The sequence below is a fragment of the Aspergillus saccharolyticus genome (assembly GCF_003184585.1).
Source record: "Aspergillus saccharolyticus JOP 1030-1 unplaced genomic scaffold BP01scaffold_1, whole genome shotgun sequence".
Taxonomy (NCBI): Eukaryota; Fungi; Ascomycota; class Eurotiomycetes; order Eurotiales; family Aspergillaceae; genus Aspergillus; species Aspergillus saccharolyticus.
This window is the reverse complement of record NW_020290611.1, coordinates 654,427-678,986: the sequence shown is the minus strand read 5'-3', so window position 1 is coordinate 678,986 and position 24,560 is coordinate 654,427. Positions and strand designations below refer to the sequence as shown.

Sequence of the window (24,560 nt, the reverse complement as noted above, 5' to 3'; positions counted from 1 at the left end):
CTCTCTTACTCATTACCATCACCATCACTCCACCACTCATCCATGCGGATTTCAGACTTTCATTGAATCATGTTATAATTGTTCATCGATGGGAACTTTTCTTCTTGCTCAAAAACCAGGATTTCCAAGGACATGTACAGCCAACACCAAAAATAAAAAAAAAAAAAAAAAAAAAAAAAAAGACAACAGGATTTATAAGAGAACATGCGTGAGATCGTCGCCGGTGGGCGGGCGGCTGGTAGTAGAAGAGAAAAAATTACAAGGTAGATAGAGAGATAGATGATGGGAATTTGGGAGGAAATCACGCGAAAGAAAAGCTTTGGAGGAGGTTTGCCAGGGTATTCTGTACAGATGCGGCGGAAAAGCGAGGGATGATGGAGGATCTGTTATCAGATCACCAGAAGTACGGGTTACCGTAGACGTCTTCGTAGCATTGGTAGGCGTCGGGGCAGCTGTTGATTGGGCGGTCAGGTTAGATTTGCCATCTCTCGCAACGGAAAAGGATGAAGGGGCCGTACTAGACAGGATCTTGCCCGAAGATGATGTGCCAGGTATACTCCATGACACCGCCGGCCAGTTTGTCCGACAACGGGGTGGTCAACACCCACTCGTAGAACCACTGGTAGTCGCTCAGAGGGCGCTGGAGCACCTGCTCGCGCGAGACGGCGAACTGCGAGCAGCAGGCGACGGCGACGACCTCGGGGACATCGGTGTTGTTGAAGAGCTCCTTCCAGGCTTGCGCGTAGACCCGTTCGGTGGTCTGCCCCGACTGGGGCGGATTGCGGAAGGGGCGGATTTCGTCCGGGCAGCCGGGGGAGAGCTGGCAGCGGAGGTTGGCGTAGCCGTTGCGCTGAACGAAGTCGGTCTGCAGGGCGCGGATCGAGTCGACGTTGCTATAGTCCATCGTGTCGGTGTGCCAGGCGCCCGGGTAGCCGTCGCGGTGGCTGTGGATAAAGACGATCGTGGAGGGGAGGTCGTCGTAGTGCTCGATGATGTACTGGAGGTAGGCCAAACTCTCGCGGCCCTTGTTCATGGGGGTATGTTTGGCGGCATTGACGTCGTCGACCGTGTAGATGTAATTGCGCCAACTGCGAGAGAAACAGAACAAAAAAGCTTGGTCAGATACGTTTTCATATCGCGATTTGAGATCGCACGGCGAATCTCCCAACCAGCCACTTTGGCAACAGAAACATCACAGGTTCGTAGGTAACATACTCGGCCAAATCATTGCTGACCCATGCTGTATCCTCCGCGGACAACTTGGCCATGACAATCACACGGTCATTAGGAACAATGATCGGGGTGGTCTCGTAGACCGGCCGGGACCCAAGTGCGATATCGTCGTCGCCATCTGCGGCAGACTGGTCCTTGTTCGCATCTCCCACCACGGAGAATCCGTCTTTGGAGTCCGCGGCCGGGGCATTGGCGTCGTTCTTGCTTTCGCTGGCCACGGGAACCGAGGAGTCCGAGCCTCCGCTTATGCCGTTGAAGCTCCAGCCGGACTGGACGCGCGAATCATCCTGGACGAGATCGAGGTGGCGCTTGATCAGGATGATGGCGACGATAAGGAGGGCGGCCGTACCGATACGGTAGGATAGTCTCATCTCATAACATTTGCTTGCTGTCTTGCGGCCGGAGAGGAGAGGGAGGGGGTGGAATCAGGCGGGCGACGTGGCTGAATTCTGAATAGAGAGGTATTCCAATGAGCGGTCGGAGTGAAGCAAGGAGAAGGAAGGGGGTGAGTGCCAGAGAAGAGGAGGAGAGAGGGAAATCGGTGTGGTAATTAGAGACGGGGCAAATAAGGAGGAGAGGCAGTAGGCAGCAGACACGGCAGGGCAAGACAATAAATTAAACATGAGCACGATTCAGGAGGACTTACTCTATGCCTGGAAGGACAGGACGAGTCTAGGCAAAAGACCGGGGTGGGGAAGGAGAATGAGGAATTGAGTGGAACAAGAAGAAGAAGGAAGAAGAAGCAGAAGAAGCAGAAGCAGAGAAGCAGAAGCAGAAGCAAAAGCAGCACAAGCTTAAAGCAACGAAGCAGAAGCCAAAGTGCGGAAAGGAACGAAGCAACCGACGGGGGCCTGAGGCTTATCTCCGCCGACTCTCGGGGCGGATTGGTTGGAGGGCGCGGTGGAGTAATGCAATTGTTACCGTATTTGATGGATACGGTTGAGGGAAATACCAGCCGATAACAAGTGGAACTTCTGCAATCAACAACAATGCATGGGCTATTCTTACTGCAATTGTATTCCGTAGTCGATGGTTCTTGTCTTCTAGAACACAACAATGTCGCCATTCCCCCTTGGAGTGGCGTTGCTTATTGCTCCCCTCTTCCTCCCCTCACGTTATGTAGACTAATTCCACTTATACTCCGTGCACTCCATCTCCGGTGGGACAAAGAACAAGGACGCACTGCGCAGTATAACCTGGCTGGGGGGGAAAGGGAAATGAAGCAGATTGTGGTGTGCCTGATCTGGGCCCAGTATCCACCGCCAAAGCTGAGTCTATCTCAAACGTTCCACTGAAGCCGAGAATCTGAGTGGCCAACCCTTTCCACTTTTGAACCCTTTTTTTGTACTTTTTTTTTTTTTACGAGGTACGAAATACTAACCCTTTTCCCTTTCATTGTCTTGCCTTGTGTCACTCACTCACTGACAATGCGCTCGTTACCTACCGGTAATTAGACAATGACTACTGTAGGTACACCACCCAGCTAAAAAAAAAAAAAAAAAAAACCCCCCCATCTATCTGTCCGTCTGCCTCGTGTGCATTAGACAGATAGGAAAGTCGCACAGCATAAACAAAACAATACCCTTTGTTCCATCTTCCAAACCCCTCCCCCTCTCTTAATTGTCCCCAGCACAACCTCGGCAATTTTAAATCGGGTGTCAATCTGGGATTGTGTCAACCTGGAAGTCATCCAATCCATCAATAGGAACAATCCTCACTCCCACCGGATGAATGTCGATCAATCTATTCGTCCCTATCAGAAGCAGAGACTTGTCTTGAAGGGCGGAAATCGACCGACAAATAGTTACGGAGTACAGTAAAGACCGGCAGTCGGTCACCCTGAATCTGAAACACGTCTTTGCCAGAGAGTGAACACAGTCAAACTGTCAGCCCGGAAGTGGAGTGGGGCGTTTTTCCTCTCGTGTCTATTAAGATTCTGGCCCGTCTCGAAAGGTAGTGGTGGTGGAAAGGGAACTAGAACCCTTCAACTACCATTGGGGAATGGATTGGATTACTTATCGGTAGTTTAGTTACAAGGATAGTAGGTAGTTGCACGGAGAATATTGGTCGATTTTAAGGTATTCTGAATTTTCGTTTGCTGCGCTAGTACCTACGAAGTACAATACACATAAGTGGACATTATCTTGGTATGCCTCACTCGCTGGTGATTGTGCTTGGCTTGGACCATGAGGGTGATACTAATAGTCCGCAGTACGAGGTCATGGCTTGAATTATGGAGCCTTTCCTCTCTTTTCATCTATCAGTGACTGTCGAACCATGAGTCCGCTAGGTCTCTGGTTATAGAGTGCAGTCAAGTTCATAACTTATCCTGTTCATTAGATTCCCCCACAAGTGCGCCCCCATAAGTGTTCCTATCTAGAAACGAATCGATGCCCGATGCCATGCCAGCAGTCATAGTGTAACAATTCAAGCAAACAGAAATCGCAACCGCCGGATCAGTAACTCAAAAGCAAATACAGAAGTTGGGGCAGAGAATAGAAAAGCAGAAGAGTCGTGTACATCATCATATCATGCAGAAGTGGAAGCGAGAGGCGGATACCGAGCAAACGCCCCAACCGAAGTTCATGTGAGATCCAGAAGACGAAGGAGAATTGGTCGGAACCAGATGAAAGCGCAATCAGCAGCATCCCGACTTCTTTCTAGCCACCTCCACCGGGACATCGACCTCTTCCCCCACACTGCTGGGCGGGAACCCGAGCCAACTGCGCCGCTTGTCGCCGTACCCAAGTCGAAAACTGCCGCCACCATCGAGATTCGCCGGACTGGCCGGAGGCATTCCATCCAGCGAGGAAGGCGACAGCAGCGAGGGACTCAAGCCGGCCTCGCGCTTGTTGCGCTGCTCGACAAGCTTCCTGGTGATCACCCGGAACACCTCCTCGATGCCCTCCCCATCCTTGGCGCTGATCTCGTGACAGCAATCCCACCCGATATCCTGGCCCCAAAACCCGCTGCTGCGCTTGCTATCGATGCCCTGGAGCGTGCTGGACGGGGGGCCGAATCCCGCCGATGGAGGTGGCGTCGAGGCTTGGGTGGGGTAGAGCTGTTCGGCGACGTACGCGATGGTGCGCTCGAAGGGCACGCGACGGCGCGATGGTTCGATGGTCACAATATCCGATTTGGTGCCCACCACATGGATCACGATGGGGTCGTCCTCGAAGACGTTCTTCTTGAGCTCGAGGAGCCAACCGGTCATTTCTTGGAAACTCTGTTCGTCAGTGATGTCGTAGCAGAGGAGACAGGCGTTCGCGCCCCGATAATAGAGTCGCGAGATGCTCCGGAACCGTTCCTGGCCAGCAGTGTCCCAGATTTGGAGGCGAACAATGGTATCGGAGGCGCTGTCGAGGACGCGCTTGGTTACGAAGGAGGCGCCGACGGTGGAGGCGGTACCGGCGGGATCGAAGGCATTCTTGACATAGCGTTGGACGAGGGAGGTCTTGCCCACGCCTGCGAGTGTGTTAGTGGAGGTGCAACAGAGATGTGTTGTGTTATGTCATGTTGTGTCGCTTGTTGTCGGGGAAGAGATGACTGACCCTGGGCGCCGAGGACCACAATCTTAGCCTCGAGAGATGAGCTCATGGCGGGGTTGACAAAGAGGCGGGGCCGAGGGAAAGCTGGATTTGCATGATCCAGCGGAGAAGGAGAGAGTGTGTGTGCACGCGCTGATCAAAGAATTTTTTACAAATGAAAGAAAGAAAGAAAGGTAGAAGACAAAATGAGTGAGTGAGTGAATGAGTGAGAAAACAAGCGAGAGGCGTGGAGTCTGCGATATGATCAGTCAGTCAGTCAGAAACAAGCAAGCAAGCAAGCAAGCAAGAAGCAGGATTCAAGGAAGTGAGCGGGAACGAGGCTCAAACAACCCCAAACCCACCAGCCATTCGTTCATTCACTTTGATTTGCCTTTGATTCATTCACTTCAGTCCCCCCCCTCCCCCCTCCCCACCACTTCATAAAACAAATCGGAGCCATCACGAACTAGAGCAGATCAGCCGATCACTGACGTCTATCTGTCGTGCCTCTCAGTCTGCCCTTTTCTCTTCAATACGATAAATAGTGCTGAGAGGTACTGTAAAGTGGTTAAACGTACTTCACAACCTTCGACCAAGTTCAAACTGTCTGAAAATAACTTGATGCAGTCAGACTCGCGCGCAAAATGCAACCAACCTGCGGCGAGATCGCAGTCCAAGAGAGTTAGTTAACAGGGAAGCAGAAGAAGACCCTCCCTTTGGCCCCCTCCCCTTACAGGGGATCAGCTGGCCTTGGCTGCAGGATTCCAGCCACGGAATTCGCCTCGAACCATCATAGTCATCATCGATCTTTTTCCAGCGGTTGGACATTTCACCTCATGGTCATTCCGCCAGCAGTCCCCAGCGCTATTGCCAGGGCACAGACCGCTAGAAGGTGCGAGAATAGGACTGAGCTTCTAGTCGTGTTCTTTTACCCCTCAAGAATCAAGATCGACAAGCGACCGACCGACCGAAGGAACTCGGACCACCCTGCAGCACCATCTCTCCAGACGATCGGGAACCTAATTAATACGAAATATTTCCAAGCGTCATGTTATGCGGTCTAGAATTACAATAGGTGAAGAAGATGCGCAGTTGGAATTCTTCCATGTTCTATCTACTCCATTCGGAGCAGTGATCGGCCATTATCTCTAAAACGACGTGATCCCAAGAAATGTACAGTACAAAATTCACAGGACAAACGTTTGAGTCTCAGCTGGTTCCACAAGCCAAGTAACTCAGGGGTAATCGCGTGGTGAAGCACCAAAAACAAGAATCAAAACAAGAATCTGGGGAATCTATATGTCCAGCGGCTGCGCCGAGTCGGAAGGGCGTAGCTAAAATCATGCAACTCCAGCCGCATATTTCGGTCATAATCAAGTGACGAAAATGTAGGAGAGCGGGGTACCCAACATCTCAGAAATAACAAAAAGGGGAACAAACAACTTGAAGTGACTCGTAGCCACCTGCAGGGGTGCCATGCGAGACGGACTCTCATGCAGACAACAGGGCAGACAGCGATCCTGGAAGCCCAGATCATATCACGCACAAGCGCATCATCCTCGTAGGTTTCATTGATCATAACAGCGGGATACGAGTGCTCTACTCGGTTTCCTTGCCGCTGTTCGAGCCGGACAGCTCGGCGGCGCTCGCCTTCTCCTCGTCGCTGGCGCCACCGAAGCCATACTCCATGGCCCTCTGCTCGACTTCGTCGTCCGTGAGCTTGGGAAGGTTCTTGGCAGCCTGGACGTAGCTGATGTTCTCCGTGTAGCCCTTGGCGAAGATGATGTCGATCTCCTCCAAGCTCCGGTTGGCGGTCTCCGGGTAGAAGAAGTAGATGAAGGGGATGAACAGGGCATTCATCGCAGCGAAGAAGCAGTAGGTACCCCAGCCGATGCTAGACACCATGACAGGGGTGATCATAACGACAAAGAAGTTGAACAACCAGTTACTGCAGGTGGAGACAGCGTTGGCCTTGGCACGAGTCTTGATAGGGGACAATTCGGCAGGGTACAACCAGGGTAGAGGAAGCCAAGCAGCACCGAAAGCAGCCATGTAGAGGAAAATACCGAAGATCGACCCCTTCGCGGCCGACGTCGTACCAGGAATCAGACAAGCAAAGGTGATAATCATGGCGATGCACTGGACAAAAGAACCACCCAGGAAGAGCTTGCGACGGCCGATCTTCTCGATAAAGAACCAGGAAAAGGTCGCGAAAATAGCATAGACGATCATGTTGACACCGGAGATCAGAAGAGCAAAGTTGGTGCCCTCATTCAGGTTCTCTTCCAAGAGCAGGGGGAGATAGTAGATGACCGCGTTACACCCACCCAGCTGCTGGAAGATTTGGGAGGAAGACCCAATCAACATACGGCGGAGATGTTGAGATCGGCCGCCGGTGAGAAGGTCACGGTATGTCACACCCTGACCTGCAGCACTCGAACTATTACCAGAGCGTTAGCAACGAGATGGTTTGACGGAAACATGGAAACGGAGTGAGTAGACTTACGCTCTGATAGAGTCAATGACCAGCTGCTTCTGGAGTTGCGTCTCGTGGTCATTGATTTCAAAGCCACCCAAGGCAGCCAGCACGTACTCTCCCTCCTGAACACGATCCTTGGCGATGAGAAAACGCGGCGAGTCCGGCAAGAAATACATTCCGACGATAATGACGATTCCGAAAAAGATCTGGAAAGCGATGGGGAATCGCCACACGAGATCCTTATTACCAAAGTGGGCACCGTAGTCGATCCAGTACGCAATGGCAGTACCAATAGCGATAATACCACCCTCGATACAGATCAAAAGACCACGGTTGCTGGTCTTGGAACACTCTGCCTGGTAAGTGGGAATGGTAGAGGTATTCATTCCGTTTCCGATACCGGTGATGACACGGCCGATAAAGAATTGCAAGAGGGGAATGTGGCCAGCGAAGGAGGTGACCTGAATAATGACGCCGATAATCATGATGGTAGCTCCGGTCATAATCATGATGCGTCGGCCAGTCCTATCACCGAAAAATAAAGCAAACAAAGCACCAGCCAAACAACCTGCATAGAGAGATTATCAGTTATGATGGTGGGCCTCGGTAGAGTAGAGAAAAAGGGTACGCACCCAACTCGTAGACGGAGGTCACCAAAGCCTGCATGGTGGAATTGTTCTTGGTGGCAGTGAACAGATCTTGAAAGGCCGTGTCGCTAATGATTCCGGACATGACACCCTCTGTAGTTCGTCGACATTAGTCAAGTCTCTTCATGGTCGATGAAGGGTGAAGACATACGATCATAACCGAACAGAAGAAAGCCCAAAGTAGCAACGGTCGAGATGGACACGGACAACTTCTTGCCCGACATCCCTGCGTAGGTCGGCGCCATGATGGAGTAATTTGTACCAGATGACGATCAACACTTGGGAGGTAGAGGTAGAGGAATCCCAATCCAGATAGATGTGAAGCGATCAAACAGTTAAGTTGAGTCGCTGTCTTCTCCGATAGACTCCTGATGCGATCGAGTCTCCTTGAGCTCAGTTTTCACCCTGGACTAGGAAAGAAGAAGAAGGAAGGATAAGATTGAGACCGAGAACGAGACACAACGGAGCGCGGAGAAGTTGGGGAGGGAGGAAGGGGGGGGCTTATATCTACTTAGGGTATCTCCATGGTGCTCACGGTCTCATGCATGCTGGTCAACTAACAATCTCTCTAACCCCGCCCCCCAACCTGCACGATACTCCACAGGTCAGTCAGCGACGGTCATTGAAAACATAACCACACCATTATTGTTTTGTTTTGTGGAGCAGCAGGGGACCGAATGCATCAATAACGCTGAGTTAAGCATCTTTTGGGGGTGGAGCCCAGGCCCACTGTGGGTGGGCAATGAGCAATGACATCACGGCATTTTCCCTTGGGACCACTAAGATTTTGTTATTTTTTTTTTCTGTTTTTATTACTGATTTCTTGATCAATTTCGAGAAAAGAAAAGGAAGACGGGAAAAAGATGATGGGAGAAAAGAAAAAAGATTGTAGTCACCAAAAAAGGGGGATTCGGGAGGGAGGCAAAGAAACCGAACCAAGATTGGTGGTTTAACTTTTTCTCATCCGACTGACTTTGCCTGAGAATCGGGACGGGCCCTGCAGGTGTCATTAATTGTTGTCCCTTTCCGATGAAGGGAGGAAGACGCAGCATGGGAGACCTGACTCTGGGCTGCGAGCCTGTGACGTGTCTACATAGTGGTAGTCACAAATACGGAATATCGTGAGTATACCTAAGTTAGGTAGAAGAGGAAAAGAGCTGCCCGGCCGATGTCCCAACGTGGAATCAAGTTTGCAGGGCTGACTTGCCTGTTGGTTTGGCATGTCCCACTCAATCGAGCAACTCAAGCGAAGGGGAACCATCCTCGTGCCCGCTAAATGATAGTTGGTCAGTGAGTTATGTAGAAATGTAGTGAGCAGCCGGAGTGAGCGCCGGAACTCCAGCACCCGCACCCGGGGGAATCTGAATGCGGACGCCATTGTGATTGCAGTATTTGAGCCTCCAAGATTCGATATTCCCCGGCCCAGAAAATAATCCCCATGATCAGGGTTCTGCTAGCACATCTCAAATTATGGTGCAACTTGCCAACTACATCACGAAACAGCATCTCTGCCCTAGGCCATGATGGTGGTCATGTTCCAAGAAGCAGCTGGCCCTCGTTCGGGAAGCCGTTTCCGTACCGCAGGAAATCCGTAGAGTTTCCCCGACAGCGCCTAGCGTTCGACTGCAAGGTGAGAAGGACCTTGCGCCAATAGCAATATCGTGTGTCTGAAAGAGGTTACATTCATGGATCTTTTCCCGAGTCCTTCAGTTCATCGCAACTTGGTGGGAGACCCTCGTTGCTGATTCGATCCCACCGGTTACCGATGTGTGGTTGCTCTCCACTCTTTCTCCATTTTCTGAACGCGCCGGCGATTCCATCTCCCCCATTTTCCCCTCCCGATAATAATAATTTGGCTTAGTATTCCTCCGCACCGGACTAACCTCCCTGCGATCCAGGTGTTTCTTTTGCGCCTTTCCCGGGCTTTGAAGTCCGAGTATTCATGATAAATGTACCTACTTTGTTGCCTTTTCAAGAATAAGTTTGTTCGGGTCAACTACGCAAGACCTCATGGCTGAATTTTCGCCATAGAGTGCAGGGGAAACGCCTCTACTCCGTATGGCTGCAGTACCACTCGGAACCGGGACACCTCAAAATCGGGAAGGCCGTTGGCCCGTCCCAGGTACCCCCGAATCTCGGCGATAAAAAAAAATCCATGATCCAGTCAGACAGACTGTCGACATGAGACAGCCAAGCATGCAAGAATCAGTCGACGTGTGTGCTCCGATCTGCCTGGTTATTGTACCTCAAAAATCCCCACTGACACTAAGCGAATTCGGGTGATCCTCTGGAACCCACATCTTGGCTGGCGCTGACAAGCAATGAATCAGCACTTGGTTTGCTTAGCAGAGCTTAGCATCACACAGTAGCTAAGTCCGAATGGTCAGTCGAACGATGACATACTCGTCGCCTGCCATGAAAGTGGCGGTGATTATTACAAGCTCAGTATACTTCCTAATCTTAAATACGTCAATGGCGCTTTTGGTGCCCGCACTGGCCACGAGGCGTGATTCAGGAACCCCGGGCTTGCCTGACCATGGTATACGGGATGTCGGCCGACTCCAAGCCCTCGTCTCGGCAAGAGACGGAGTGGGGGGAAGCTTGTGGGGAAAATCCAACCTTTTTGGGCAGATCAAGTGGGGATAATTCGGGGGGCTACCACGACGCGCACCTGCCGCCAATCGTCATATCGAATGCTTCGTCCTCTTGCACCCAGCAAATGTAAGCCATTGGTCGACGTGATCGCTAGCCACTGAGTTCCTGCTTCTGTGCCAATAGAACTGCTTTCTGGGCAAGACAATCTGCCAAACCTCCGCCCCCTCAAGGCCCCATCCTGCGAATGACCCCATCATTACTCATCGGGAAAGTCATTCCCCTCCATGAATAAGGATTTCGAGCAGCATCTTTGGCACTGGCTTACTGGCATTTGACGGGGAGTCTCATCACACAAGTGGCTTGAGTCAAGCAGCGAGTCGAAATCTCCTCGGGAAAGTTTCTGATTCGTACTCGACATTAGTTCGAAGAACAATGATGTAGCTTGTAAGCTATCAACAGAGCGTCTGCGGATGGAGCGGTCCGGGTAAAGATTTTGGTGGGGTTCGAAAGTAAGAACCGACAGCCGAGAAGGTGACGACATCGGTCATAAATCGTTTAGTTCTTTTGATTTGAACGTGAGATACCAGGCCAGAAGGATGGTCACCTGCATTTCCCTAGCTTGAGATGCGTTGTGGGTTTGAATTGCAGACACGCATCAAATCACTGACAATCTGGCGTAGTTCGCTTGAAGCCGTCATCACCGCTTTAGGCAGTCATCAACAATCGCCCGATAAAGGGAGTCGGCGCCGTCTCAGGCACCAATCATTCTAGTCTGCCATCCGTAGACGGAGAGCACGTTATTCTTTGACCGCTCAACACAGACCGAGTGGGTGCAGCTGCCTCTACGCGTGAAGAAAGTTATACAGCGGGGTGTTGCGGTGAGGCCATCGATCTTCACCCGACTTCTCTCCGGGACCCAGGCCGAATTTCGAGATAGATCATAGATTGACTGGCGCAGATATCGACGGAGACGGCCCGAGGGTTGAAAGCGACTGCACACGGTCGGGCTTGGCTGCGACAAGAGTCGGGAAGTGAGCAACGGGACGGGAATTTCATGTCGAATCTGTCGACGCTTCAGGAGAAGCGACCCGCCCGATAGTGTGGAAAATTTTGTTCCGCATACACCGTATCACGTAAGAGATTACCGTTGCATGATCAGCCCATCATTGGCGGACACGAGTGGACTGAAAAGAGTGAGGTTGAGTAAGAGAAAGTCAGAATCTGAATGCTGTCCCAAGCCAAAGCACACAGTTGGACGAAACAATGGTACTAGCCAAGCAGTCTTGTTGAAACGAGTAATCAGTTACCTATTGGTTGGCCGGAAATTGGTATTGGCCCGCGAACGATGCAGCTTGACGATAAGGTTGACTTGAAGACGACTTTGCTTACAAGGTGACAATTGAACTGAGGTGAAAGGATGCAGGCATGAGCAGAAGGCACACATTATACTGCCTTTCTTCGCGCATGAGCTTATGGGTAAGGGGGTAGAAGGGCCGGGAGGCCGATGCTTTTTATACACCGAGCAGCGGACCCGGCACCGGTGTGCCGAGTGTTGATGGCCATCTCGGTCTGGATGCCGGAGGTCTCGGAGCTTCAAGTCACGGGGACAGGCGAATAAAGAAAGAAATAGAATTGTGGCTTGCACTCGAGCCAATCCGGTCATCACGGATCATCTGGAGCTCGAACGACTCACTGTCAATCGAGCTCCAGAGTGCGAAAAGGGACATGTGTATCTTGGGTTCTAGAACCACTTCAGTGAAGTGCGCCGGCATCAGCTCCTCTTCCATACAGTCAGCACCTGTGCTTGATTAGTTCCGGATGAATCGAACAACTGTTCAACCTTGGGCTAACACTGGCAAGCATCCCTCATGTAGGTGATCAGGAAGTCACGCAGTTGCTCGCATCTGTCGCATACGGGATCAGTTCCTGGCGTAATGATCCGTGCATTTCTGACAGCGGTAAGTTTAAACATCGTCTGCTCATATTATGTAAGCACCACCTCAGGAAGAGTCGTTTGTTCGGTTTGTCTGGCTTTTCTCGGCATTGTTCCCCCGATTTCTGCGGATGCTAATCTCACTGCGCGCATTCTTGGACACATTCCTGCATGACCAGACCATCCGAAGATGATTGTAGAGCAGCATTACATTTTGCCAATGCACCTGCATGCATCCCATGCATGTCACTCTATCCCGTGAATATGCTTGTGGCACACCCAGCCGTTTTTGCCCTTGCTTCTCGAGGGCAACGAGGGTCATTACCATTTGCCTCCTTAAGTATGCCGTTATGTGCTACGCCCCCCTATTTCCCCCTCAATGCCGTGCTGTCCCAGCAGGACGGTTCGGTTTTGCCGGATGTGTCGTGAGGAGATTACCCGCTCTGTCGATTGCCGCGATCTACCTTTGTAGTATAGCATCTTGGTCACCACTAGCAGCCAATAGACCAGCCGATCGCTGCACTGGACTTTTGCACTGTTGAATGTTACATGCATTTTTTAAATCTTCACCGATGCACCGCAAAGTTTACTGCCATAATCCCTTCAGAAATCTCTCTGTCATTTCCGAGGTGAGCAGTTCTTCCTGTGCCTTCGTTCAAGTACCTAGCCTTTTATGATATCGCTATGTCCCTGCTTAGGGAAAGTTGTGTATTCGTCTGCATCTGAGGTGGCTGGCAACTTCGGTGACACAGGCAGAAACATTTACTATCCAGTCATCTCCATCATGGATGCCCGGTGTTATTGGTGCTTCAATCTGGACAAGCATAATTGTCTCGCTTGTCATTGGCAGAACATTGCCCAATGATTTGCCTATCAGATCTACTTCGGCGTACACTGTTACGACAACCCTCAGGGCTACGCACAATGAGTTCTTTCTCCGGATTTTACGCCCCTTGTCACATTATGAGAAGAAGCGTAGAACCATAGTAGCGTATTCTCAGGTACCGGATTTGAGTGAATAGTATCCTTATAAGGCATGTTTCTGACGTGACAGTTGAAAGGCCTGTCTACCAGAACTGACAGTCTTCTATCGTCACAGTAAGGTGGAATCCAACGAGTCTACAAGTCTGGCTATTTTGCAAATAATTGGAAGCACTGATCAAGCAGTTTCAAGGCCAGACCTGAAGCGACAATCGATCAACTCCATCCATGTGGACAAACGGGAACGTGGAGTACATATCCCACAAACGCCAGGACATCATCGCCTGTCGGTTAACCTGCCCCTTCAGATTGACGACCCTAGCCATTTGCAATCTCCCTGATATTCTTTGGTCATAGATGCACGGACAGGGACTTCTTTAGACCTCTTAGCTCAATTCTAGCGCGAGGTAATACTCTAGCAGACTGCCGCAGTCAAATCTACTGTTTAGTCCACAGCTACCATCCGAGGTTATGACGACTTCCGTCTTCTTTCTCGGCCCCAAAATGGTAATATCGTCGCTGCCGGGCAATACTCCTGAAAAGCATCTCCAATCATGTTGCTGTGTCATGAGCTCCACAGCCGCGTCAAACTGGGTTATCCCCGGGCACGTCGTCATTTACGGAGACGGCCGGCTCCTGGGGCAATTGGATCCCACTCATGATTCTTCCCCTCATTTTCCCCAAAAGAAATCTCCCCAGAGTCAGCTGTCCCACATATCCCTAGCAGAGTGACCAATGGACTCCGAATTCTGGGGCCAACGAGCTTACTCGGGATAATGTCTTTCCCGCAGCGGTAGTCTCCTGCGCATACTCGTTCCGAGGGCTCTTTTTACAACAGGCGGTAAATTCTTGCACCTGCTGCTTCAACCCCAGTGGCGGAATTTATTGAAGAGACTTCCTACGTCTTCGCGAGCGGACATGGCTATATCCCAGACTCGTGGCAAACTCATACCGTGATGAACAAGCCAGCCGCGCCTAGCTGGGAACCTTTTCCTTCATGTTCAGATATGCTCTAAATGCCAGGCATCGATTTGCGCCATGCTGCAGGAACCTGAGAAGTTTGGTCAGGATTTGATGATCAATGAGCGCATCATACCTCATCTCCATATCTCCACGCTGTTTCAGATTCAATGGAAAAGCTCAGCAGTGTCTTCTGGTGACTGGATACCACGGCTTATGTGGAATTCAACCCTTTTACTCTAGGCAGTGTTTCCTCTGGGCTTTTCTCATTATACGCGGTTATCGCGACTTGACACGCCGATGTCACCAGGCTGACCTGTCTTTGTCTCAGTCCTTCGACTTCACCTCCAAGTCACATCTCAAGGACGTGACCTGAGAAGTCCAGACTACGTCAATTTCTCATGCAAAGTGCCACACTGGCAGTCGACGCGGCGTAACGCCCACTGCCATATAATTTGGTCGAAAGTGCTAATTTTGCTACAAATGGCAGCTTGATCTGACCGCAATCGGCATGGTATCAGGGTAGATGAGCAATCATGATACGGTGGAGACAGTGAGTCTCAGTTAATTAGACTCATCAAAGCAAGATATACTCATGTCTACCACCCCCTCCAAGCGCCCACGCTTTTCTCAAAGTCATACCAAAGAACCTCACTGCTATGCTCAGAGCGAAAACTGCTTGGCATGACCGACTTACGGATCCGGAACCACTCATACACGTTTCGAAACCCCGTTCAGGCCCCAAACACATGCATTGACGAGGTACTTCATTTCCAAAATGGCCAGTAGCGAGGGCTTGTCGTTGGCCTTTCCGCCGCCTGAACCATCTCCAAGGCTTACGCCTCAACAATGAACCATACATGGCAGAGATCCTGTGTAGATGGTCTTTCCTATGAGAACTGTCATGACCAGCTATAGCTTTTTAATATTCGGTCCTACGAGATACTGCGTACTTCGATTGCATTCCAGCATAAAGCCGATAATATATGGACGTCGAAAGAATAGCTTTATTATCACCGTACCCAGGTAGTAGTTGTATATGTGGGATGAATCAACACACCAGCTTTGGCACTATACAGCGACCAACCCCCAGACTATCAAACTATGCAGCAATTAGTCCCCCGCTACACTCCCTTCTGGCGCGCGTTGCGGCTTCCAACAGTCGTACATAAGAGGCACAGTAAATGTCTTGTCGCTTGGGCTGCATGCCTCGCACTGGCCCTCCGGGGACATCGCTGGAACAGCAGCTGGGTCTCCTGGGAGAAGCGTGGTAGCTCTGAACATCGATGTGGTTGCAGAAGGGGCTTCACCCCACTGTTTTAACCCGCAGGAAATGGGTGACGGCAAAGGGGGTTCTTAAGACCGTAGGGCGTAATTGGAGGTGTGCGTTTCGATGCGGGCCTGGTTTCAAAATATTTAGTACTCCATCTTCCCTAGACATCTCATTTCAGCGCCATTGAGGCTCTTATAGGGATTTTTCACTCAGAGATTCCTCTGCGGTGATTGCCAAGGGCTGTGTAATCTCTTATGCCCCTTATAGGCTCAACTGACTGGATTAGAATGGGTTGAGAATTCGTTGGTCCCGGTGAAAGATTGCGTGCCGATTGTTGTTGATACGGGGGCTAAGATATATAAGCAGGTTCAAGAACTTCGAAACAGCACGCGTGAGCGATTACCATTACCTATTGAAGTCACAGTAGCACGCCTCAATCAAGAGTATCTGTGGAAGAATGGCCCAAAGAAGCAATAGCAGATGAATGACTATAATGATGCTGTCTGACAGGCGTGACGAAGTGTTTTGTAATGAGTTGAGCTAGAGAAACTACTCGGGCAATTTGCATTGTCAAAATATGTACCACAGCCCAAGGGATATCAAGAAAAGGCTAAAAGGGTATCCAGCTTTAATTCTTTGCAAGCTACAGAGCAAGCACACAAGTCTGAACGCGACGGCGATGCGGTAATATCGATCGTGTGGAGCAAATCTGATACTGCCGTTTTCGGCCACGGAAGATCGACGGGACCTGAAGGACTCACGAGAATATTCCTTTGGAGCAGCCGCCCTACAATGAGGTATCGCGGTCAGTATGATAAAATCAGGAGGTCATTACAGACTCCAAATGCTGTTTCCTATACATACAATTGAAATCAAGACTGCCAGCCAATCCCTGCACACACACACAAACTCGCCACGCCCGAAGTCCCGAAGCCGAGGAAGGACAAAAATTGCACAAGTACAAGTCGGCCGAGAAGAGCCCGTCGCCCGAATGGACCAACGAGTGGCCTCGCAATTCAATAGGCTCGCTGCACTTTATCCCGAGGATCATTTCCCCAGTCCATCTCATCCATCATCCTCCACAACTCAGCTTCTTCCAGAACCCCGTGCTTCTCGGGCGAATCACTTCCTTGGCGTTGCGAATCTGGGATCTCTCTTGACTCCTCCAGACTTTCTTCTTTTCTACCCTTCTCCTCCTTGACATCCCTCCATCTTATCTCTACCTAAATATCCATATCCCCCCTCTACAATCCGCCCGCTCTCCCTCTCCTTCCCTCCCGTACCACATATAACGTTGCCGCTATGACGAAACTCACCGGCGCCGACGTCGCCCAGCACAACTCCAAGGACTCGTGCTGGGTCATCGTCCACGGAAAAGCCTACGACGTGACAGAGTTCTTGCCCGGTGAGCTTCTTCTTCTTTTTTTATTTTTTATTTTTTTATTTTTCGAGGAGTATCATATTCAACATTACACTAACAACATCGTAGAACACCCCGGTGGCCAAAAGATCATTCTGAAATATGCCGGCAAGGATGCGACCGAGGAGTTCGACCCCATCCACCCTCCCGACACATTAGACAAGTTCCTCGACCAATCCAAGCACCTGGGCGAGGTCGACATGTCGACGGTGGAGCAGGAAGAAAAGGTCGCCGACCCGGAGGAGGTGGAGCGCCAAGAGCGCATCAAGCGCATGCCCCCGTTGGCGGCCTGCTACAACCTGATGGACTTTGAGGCGGTGGCCCGCAATGTGATGAAGAAGACGGCCTGGGCCTACTACTCCAGCGGCGCTGATGATGAGATTGTAAGTTCTGCCTGCCTGTGAGAAAACACATTGCAAGATGCCTCGAGACCGTTTGCTAAGATGTTCCCCCCCTCCCCCCACTAGACCATGCGTGAGAACCATTCCGCATTCCACAAGATCTGGTTCCGGCCTCGGGTCCTCGTTGATGTCGAGCACGTGGACTTCTCCACGACGATGCTGGGCACCAAGGTGGCGGCACCGTTCTACGTGACGGCGACGGCGCTGGGCAAGCTGGGCCACCCGGAGGGCGAGGTGATCTTCACGCGGTCGGCGCACACGCATGACGTGATCCAGATGATTCCGACGCTGGCGTCGTGCTCGTTCGACGAGATCGTGGACGCGCGGCAGGGGGCACAGGTGCAGTGGCTGCAGTTGTACGTGAACAAGGACCGGGAGATCACGAAACGGATCGTGCAGCACGCGGAGGCGCGCGGGTGTAGGGGTCTATTCATCACGGTGGACGCGCCGCAGCTGGGGCGGCGCGAGAAAGACATGCGGTCTAAGTTCTCGGACGTGGGGTCCAGCGTGCAGGCGTCGGGCGGCGACAGCGTGGACCGGTCGCAGGGGGCGGCGCGCGCCATCTCGTCGTTCATCGACCCCGCCTTGTCTTGGAAGGACATCCCCTGGTTTCAGTCCATCACCAAGATGCCCATCGTGCTGAAAGGGGTGCAGTGCGTCGAGGACGTGCTGCGCGCCGTCGAGGCCGGCGTCCAGGGCGTCGTCCTCTCCAACCACGGCGGCCGCCAGCTCGAGTTCGCCCCCTCCGCCGTCGAGCTTCTTGCCGAGGTCATGCCCGCCCTGCGCCAGCGCGGCCTCCAGGATAAGATCGAGGTCTACGTCGACGGCGGCATCCGCCGCGCTACCGACATGCTCAAGGCCCTCTGCCTCGGCGCCAAGGGCGTCGGCATCGGCCGCCCTTTCCTCTTCGCCATGTCCGCCTACGGCCAGCCCGGCGTCGAGCGCGCCATGCAGCTGCTCAAGGACGAGATGGAGATGAACATGCGCCTCATCGGCGCCAACAAGATTGAGGACCTCAATCCCGGCCTGGTGGATGTCCGCGGCTTGGTCGGCGGCCACAATGCCGTCGTGCCCTCGGATACCCTGTCCGCGGGCGCGTATGATCCTCTGGTCGCGCCGCGGTTCAGCGAGAAGGCCAAGTTGTAGGTGCTCATGGGGGTGTTCGTCCTGGTTCTTGCTATGACCTTAGTTTGGTTGTCTCCGTTCTGTTCATATATATGTTCCTATACCCTATAGTTAGACCCTCTATCTGATTGCATTCTTCAAAAAAAAAAAATATTGATGAGATGACCCTGCTTGTGCTTGTATTCATGATAGAGATTCTGATTCTATAAGGTGAACAAGCAACCAAGTAGTTTCTTAGTGCTTGGATGTCTTTGCAGCAGAATATTTCATAGTGATATAAACGCCTAATGCATGATGCAACGCTTTCTGAGATGAAGAATAAGCTCCCATCCACTCACCCCACCACGGGTAGTCCTTTTGCAGCTGAGCCCACCAACTCTCCCTTATTATATACAACCTAGCGTCTTACTGGCTCCTACCCAACTTCCTACGTTTCCGGTTCCTCTGAACATTACACCTCGCAATGATTTACTGAAGCCAACCTCCTCTCCTTCCAACACAACCACCCGCCGGAAATTAAGCATCACAGAACCACAACCTGAGGCTTATTCCGCAACACCCCCTCGTCGCGATAAATGCACGCGGCATTCACCATCCAGCCACACGCGGCATTCTCCCCGCCCCAGACCTTAGCCCAGACGATGCCCAGCACGCCGTACACGATCACGCGCGCGGCGTCCACCCAGCCCGAGACATCGAACAGATCGCACAAGCCACCGGTGAGCAGCGACCGGAAGCGTGACAGCCGGGCGCGCGACCGGCGGGCGGCGCAGAGGCGCTCCCACGCGCGCTGGGCCTCGTCGTAGTAGACGCGCTCCAGCCCGTAAGCGGCGTGGATGTGTCCGAAGACGTGTAGGGCGGGGCGCACGCGCCACGTCTCGGCAAGGAGGGCGGGGCACCCCGTCGAGAAGATCGGGGAGAGGTCGAGGTGCGACGCCGGCGGCGTGTGCGTGACCAAGATATCCGTCGAGGTGGGGACGGTGCCGCTCCAAGCGTCGTGGTGCGGTGGGTAGGTAAAGGCATGTTCGGGGCCAAGGGAGGCGATGGCAGGGATTTGCGGGGCGCCGTAGAGGGTTAACGTTCGGGTGCGCGCGGGTTGGTGGTGCTGGTGCTGGTGGAGGAGAGGGGTGGTTGGGTTGGAGGATGCTGGAGGAGAAGGAGAGGGGGAGGTCGGAGGGAAGGTGAGCGTGATGGAGGAGTGTTGAAGGTAGTGAATGTCGCCCCAGTCAATGCGGTCGAGGTCGTCGGAGGGGAGGGAACGCAGCGAGGCGGTCGAGGAGGAGATGGTCGCGTATGAGGATGCTGTGGTTGTGGAAGCGGCGTCGTCGCGATCTTCGGGCCGGCGCGAGCGTATGTCGAAGTAGCTGTCGTGGTTGCCGCAGATGACGACTTTATGGGCATGAGGCAGACTGCGCAGCCAGTTGACGGCTTCTTGGATCTCGCGGACGGAGCCGTCGTTGCTCAAGTCGCCGGCGTGGATGAGCAGATCGCCGTCGGGCACATCATTCCATTGGAGCGTGTGGGTGTCGGAGATGCAGACGACGCGAATGGGACGGGCATTGGGTGGTGGCAGTCGCGGTGGTCCGCGGAGTCGATTGAGCAGATGGTGGACGGGGTAGATGAAGGCGGCTAGAGGAGAGAAGATGATGTAGTCGGTAAATGGGCGGGGGTGGAAAGGAGAGGACATGGTTGAGATAGGTGAGTATTGTAGATAGGTCGGTGAGGGTGAGGGTGAGGTGAGGTGAGTTTCGGGTGAAATAACTTTCTTTCAAGGTGAGGTTTAACTACTCCATGGTTAGTGTGGATGTCTCAGTCAGTGCTGCAAAGCATGGAGGAGTTCCAGTCGTTGTAGTTGGAAGCTCGGGCTGCTTGCCATGTGCCATTTCGGCCTGAGGCCTCAAAGCCTGGCCTGGGCGTACGTAATCTCAGGATTTTGCGGAGTCAAGTTACCTAAACTTACTAAGGAAAGTGGGGGGACTGAGGCTGCCATGCCGGCCTCGTGCCCGCCATGATTGGCTCTGCCTTGCTTTCCCTCGATGCAACCTGAGGCAGCCAAGTCGGTTTTGCGACTCTCTGTGATGAGTCCACCAGGGACGCTTCCACTTCGGCGGTTATTCTTTCGAATCCTGATCTTTGCACCTTGCCGCTGAACAGGATAAACGTATACGGGTCCTTTCTCAAGTGAATCACTGAATTAGAGCCAAATCAAATGTCGGACATGTACCCGCATGGGCCGATCCGTTAGTTGGAATCATCGACTCCGCCAGCATTGACTACGGAGTAATTGAATGACATCAAGCCCAGATCGATCGGGGGTGCCAACGGGCGGGATCCTCCGATACAACTGGGGATCATTTATCTCGTGTGCTACAGTCAAGTGACATTTTTGTTGGATGGATTATGTATGGTACATGCTCCTGGAAAACTCCCGGAATTCGAGGCTAGAAGCTTTTCTCTGCATGCGACACGAGAAAGACCAATCAGTATCTCACCGTATACTTAATCGACGGTTACTTATGGGATTGTTGACCTAATTGTCATTGGAAGAACTTGGCTCATGGACATGTTAATGATAATGTTGTATACTACATAATACTACATGGTGCTGTGGCTATCTGCCGCTAAATCATCTCCTGTAGACACGACTGCCACGCCCAAGGCGCATGTTCTAGAATCTTATACACAAGTACGGAGTACAACAAGTAAGCAAGTTCTTCAAGTCCTCGACAATTGAACATGATCTGTGATCTCGGGTCTAGGAAGGACTGACTTGTTGCCCATCCAGGCCCAACCGAGTAGATTCCCTTGATTTGCCACTTATTGCTGGTGGTGGTTGTCCACCTTGAATCGTAAGTGTATTGTGTTGGTGTTGCTTCGCGCGCGCTCTCCGTCTCTCTTCTTGATCTCTCCTCGCCAGTACGCTTGCGGACATTCCTTGTCGATCTGTTGTCGACACCTTGTTTCTTCAGCTGTCTGTCTCTCATATCCTACCCTTGGTGGATGTACAATATTTCCTGAAGAGGGTCTAGAGGAATCGAAACGAGGATCACATCGGATGGTGGTTGGAGGTGGTTGCATTGATCCGTCTATATCGTTTGCGTCATAACCCCCGTCCATCAATCCCTCGTCTTTTTGCCCTTTTCTTCTCCCTCTTCTTCGCCTGGAAATCATTAGGCTCTGGTTTCCATATTCATGCATCGCATTCTGCATTATTGCGTCTGCTAGATTAATGAAGAATCCCTTATATCCGAACTGATTCACAGACTGCAGTGCGCCTCATTGAACCCTCAATCGTCTACTATTCATATTTTCCTTTACAACCAAACCCCATTGCGGGCGCTGCTGAACCCAAAACCCAAACCAAACGACCCCTCAGATTCGCCCTACCCAACACAGTCTCTGCCCAGTAAGTATTTGTACTGTCTGTCTGTCTGTCTGTCTTCTCTGTCTCATCTCTGCCCGCCGCCTCCGGCTACAGCCACCAACTAAAGGACGGACTCACTGATTATTGAACTGACTTACTGGACTTGACGCTACTAGGAAGAACACCCGCCATCCCAATCCCTCCCTCCTCCCAACCTCCGTCCTATCTTTTTCCTTCTTTGCCCCCCTCTTCCCTCCCTCCCACCCCCAATAAAAAAAAAGAAACTTTCGCCTCCCTCACTTTCAAACACTCCCCCGACATCCACCCGGTAGTTACGCATTTCTTGTAACATCACCATGGACGGGGTCGAAATCACCAAAGCCGTAATCAATAAGGGAAAGCAGATTGCTAGTGTTGCTGCGGCCGCTGCTAATGGCAATGGCGGTAAGAAGAGAAGAAAAGGGACCGACTTAAAGCCGATCGTCACCAACGAACCCGGTGCGCCTGTCGACCAAGCGACCACCAACAACACTGAGGGGTATGGTCTATTTGCTTGTTTCCCTTACTGCCTCGTGTCTATGACTTCACTTCTATCTCACCTCATTGCTTAAATCTTTCTCGTTGCCTTACTTTGTCCACCCTTACAGCCTGCTTCTCCCTCTAAAAATCCTCTAACCGCCATGTCTGGCAGGAATTCCGCATACGGCGCCCCGCCATCGCGCTCATCCTCCTCTTCCTCCGCAGAAGAACTGGAGACAACCGCCGAGGAGGAAGACTCGGAAGATTACTGCAAGGGTGGTTACCATCCCGTCAGCGTCGGAGAAACCTACAACAATGGACGATACGTGGTCGTGCGCAAGCTCGGGTGGGGTCACTTTTCGACAGTCTGGCTGTCCCGCGACACGACAACCGGCAAGCACGTCGCTCTGAAGGTCGTTCGCTCCGCCGCTCATTACACTGAAACCGCCATCGACGAAATCAAGCTGCTGAATCGCATTGTCCAAGCGAAACCGTCCCACCCTGGTCGCAAACATGTGGTCAGTCTGCTCGACTCCTTCGAACACAAAGGTCCCAATGGTGTTCACGTCTGCATGGTCTTCGAGGTGCTGGGAGAAAACTTGCTCGGATTGATCAAGCGCTGGAATCATCGCGGTATTCCCATGCCGCTGGTCAAGCAGATTACGAAGCAAGTGTTGTTGGGTCTGGATTACCTGCACCGGGAATGTGGAATCATTCACACCGATCTGAAACCAGAGAATGTGTTAATCGAGATTGGTGATGTGGAGCAAATTGTGAAAACCTACGTCAAGGAGGAGGCCAAGAAAGAACAGAAGGAGGACAACCGCAACGGCCGTCGGCGGCGCCGGACCCTGATCACTGGCAGCCAACCGTTGCCTAGTCCGCTCAACACCAGCTTCGAGTTCAAGCACAGCTCGCAGAACTCTCACAGCAGTCTCAGTCAGATGGTGAACGACTCGTCGGGTATGTTTTACTTGCTACAAGGGATTTCTGGGCATCAGAAATCGCTAATTGTAACTGGCAGAGGCTAATTCGGGGGCTGCGTCGATGAAAGAATTATTAGGCATCAAGGACGAAGATGAGAAACAGAAGCAAAGAGAGAAGACTGCGTATGTTGCTCGAGATGGAATGGACGGCCAAGGACCTCGGACTAACCAAAAGGCAGTGACCTCTTGGAACGCGAAGTATCGGGTATCTCGCTCGACAAGTCTTCCACACCGAGTGATGAGCTGGACTGTGACATAATTTCGGTCAAGATCGCCGATCTGGGTAATGCTTGCTGGGTTGGACATCACTTCACCAATGACATTCAAACGCGACAATACCGGTCGCCCGAAGTCATTTTGGGGTCTAAGTGGGGAGCAAGTACTGACATTTGGAGTATGGCGTGCATGGTAGGTTACAATTCCATTGTTGTCGCGTTCGGTCGCCTGACATTGCACAGGTTTTCGAACTCATTACAGGCGATTACTTGTTCGACCCGCAATCGGGCACGAAGTACGGCAAAGATGACGATCACATTGCACAAATCATCGAGCTGCTCGGTCCATTCCCCAAGTCGCTCTGCCTATCAGGAAAGTGGTCCCAGGAGATATTCAACCGCAAGGGCGAGTTGCGCAACATCCACCGTCTGCGCCACTGGGCACTTCCCGATGTGCTCCGGGAAAAGTATCACTTCAGCGTGGAAGATAGCATGCGCATCAGCGAGTTCCTTCTTCCTATGCTTGAAGTCTCGCCCGAAAGACGAGCCAACGCTGGCGGTATGGCTGCCCACGAATGGATGAAAGACACACTCGGCATGGAGGCGGTAGATCTGGGCATCACCCCTGGGAGTCGAGGCGAAGGGATTGATGGCTGGGCGACAGAGGTTAAACGCAGATAAACGCCGGGCAAAGACCATGAAAAGTGCATTAGGGAGGGATGCGAGGACCCGTGATACTCTTTGTAGCCACGGAGTCAGGTGACGAGTTTCCTTTGATATGATTTCGAGAGGCGGATCTTCTTCAAATTCTATATTTTTGGTTCCTTTATGGCCGTTTGACTGGATGTTTATGATTGCCCTGAACATGATTTGCTTGCATGGTCGTCCACTGTGCCGGTCCC

General features: G+C 52.0%; 6 protein-coding genes across 6 annotated transcripts; 2 read left to right on the top strand and 4 right to left on the bottom strand.

Annotated features, from left to right (window-relative positions):
* Positions 1-167: 167 nt before the first annotated feature.
* BP01DRAFT_352319 (DUF3431 domain-containing protein) lies at positions 168-1,977 on the bottom strand. Its single transcript, XM_025573912.1, has 4 exons — positions 1,880-1,977; positions 1,216-1,682; positions 519-1,088; positions 168-452 (listed from the first exon to the last, which is right to left on the bottom strand). Exons 2-4 carry the CDS (start codon positions 1,602-1,604, stop codon positions 395-397), a joined length of 1,017 nt encoding a protein of 338 aa, XP_025435754.1. The 5' UTR covers positions 1,605-1,682; positions 1,880-1,977; the 3' UTR covers positions 168-394.
* A 1,894-nt stretch (positions 1,978-3,871) lies between these two features.
* On the bottom strand, positions 3,872-4,830 carry BP01DRAFT_286832 (Rab family GTPase; the record flags this gene model as incomplete). The annotated part of the gene is made up of 2 exons (XM_025571477.1): positions 3,872-4,698; positions 4,785-4,830. 2 exons carry the CDS (start codon positions 4,828-4,830, stop codon positions 3,872-3,874), a joined length of 873 nt encoding a protein of 290 aa, XP_025435753.1.
* Positions 4,831-5,973: 1,143 nt separating this feature from the next.
* On the bottom strand, positions 5,974-8,513 carry BP01DRAFT_5409 (putative MFS monosaccharide transporter). The gene is made up of 4 exons (XM_025579933.1): positions 8,038-8,513; positions 7,872-7,979; positions 7,267-7,807; positions 5,974-7,200 (listed from the first exon to the last, which is right to left on the bottom strand). The coding sequence occupies exons 1-4, from the start codon at positions 8,129-8,131 to the stop codon at positions 6,360-6,362; spliced, it is 1,584 nt and encodes a 527-aa protein (XP_025435752.1). The 5' UTR covers positions 8,132-8,513; the 3' UTR covers positions 5,974-6,359.
* An 8,821-nt stretch (positions 8,514-17,334) lies between these two features.
* Positions 17,335-18,865, top strand: BP01DRAFT_352314 (L-lactate dehydrogenase (cytochrome)). The gene is made up of 2 exons (XM_025573911.1): positions 17,335-17,431; positions 17,516-18,865. Exons 1-2 carry the CDS (start codon positions 17,351-17,353, stop codon positions 18,593-18,595), a joined length of 1,161 nt encoding a protein of 386 aa, XP_025435751.1. The 5' UTR covers positions 17,335-17,350; the 3' UTR covers positions 18,596-18,865.
* Positions 18,847-20,429, bottom strand: BP01DRAFT_5309 (metallophosphatase domain-containing protein). Its single transcript, XM_025579929.1, has one exon. The coding sequence runs from the start codon at positions 20,259-20,261 to the stop codon at positions 19,098-19,100; it is 1,164 nt and encodes a 387-aa protein (XP_025435750.1). The 5' UTR covers positions 20,262-20,429; the 3' UTR covers positions 18,847-19,097.
* A 2,189-nt stretch (positions 20,430-22,618) lies between these two features.
* On the top strand, positions 22,619-24,339 carry BP01DRAFT_285956 (serine/threonine-protein kinase; the record flags this gene model as incomplete). The annotated part of the gene is made up of 4 exons (XM_025571453.1): positions 22,619-23,420; positions 23,482-23,566; positions 23,623-23,851; positions 23,902-24,339. The coding sequence occupies 4 exons, from the start codon at positions 22,619-22,621 to the stop codon at positions 24,337-24,339; spliced, it is 1,554 nt and encodes a 517-aa protein (XP_025435749.1).
* Between the last annotated feature and the right edge of the window lie 221 nt (positions 24,340-24,560).

Coding starts and splice junctions, on each gene's coding strand:
- BP01DRAFT_352319 (XM_025573912.1), bottom strand. CDS start 1,604: ATGAGACTATCCTACCGTATCGGTACGGCCGCCCTCCTTATCGTCGCC. Junction 1,089..1,215: donor GTCAGCAATGATTTGGCCGA/GTATGTTACCTA, acceptor TTTCTCTCGCAG/TTGGCGCAATTACATCTACA. Junction 453..518: donor TTCGGGCAAGATCCTGTCTA/GTACGGCCCCTT, acceptor CCCAATCAACAG/CTGCCCCGACGCCTACCAAT.
- BP01DRAFT_5409 (XM_025579933.1), bottom strand. CDS start 8,131: ATGGCGCCGACCTACGCAGGGATGTCGGGCAAGAAGTTGTCCGTGTCC. Junction 7,980..8,037: donor TCTTCTGTTCGGTTATGATC/GTATGTCTTCAC, acceptor GACGAACTACAG/AGGGTGTCATGTCCGGAATC. Junction 7,808..7,871: donor GACCTCCGTCTACGAGTTGG/GTGCGTACCCTT, acceptor CTCTCTATGCAG/GTTGTTTGGCTGGTGCTTTG.
- BP01DRAFT_352314 (XM_025573911.1), top strand. CDS start 17,351: ATGGACTTTGAGGCGGTGGCCCGCAATGTGATGAAGAAGACGGCCTGG. Junction 17,432..17,515: donor GCGGCGCTGATGATGAGATT/GTAAGTTCTGCC, acceptor TCCCCCCACTAG/ACCATGCGTGAGAACCATTC.
- BP01DRAFT_5309 (XM_025579929.1), bottom strand. CDS start 20,261: ATGTCCTCTCCTTTCCACCCCCGCCCATTTACCGACTACATCATCTTC.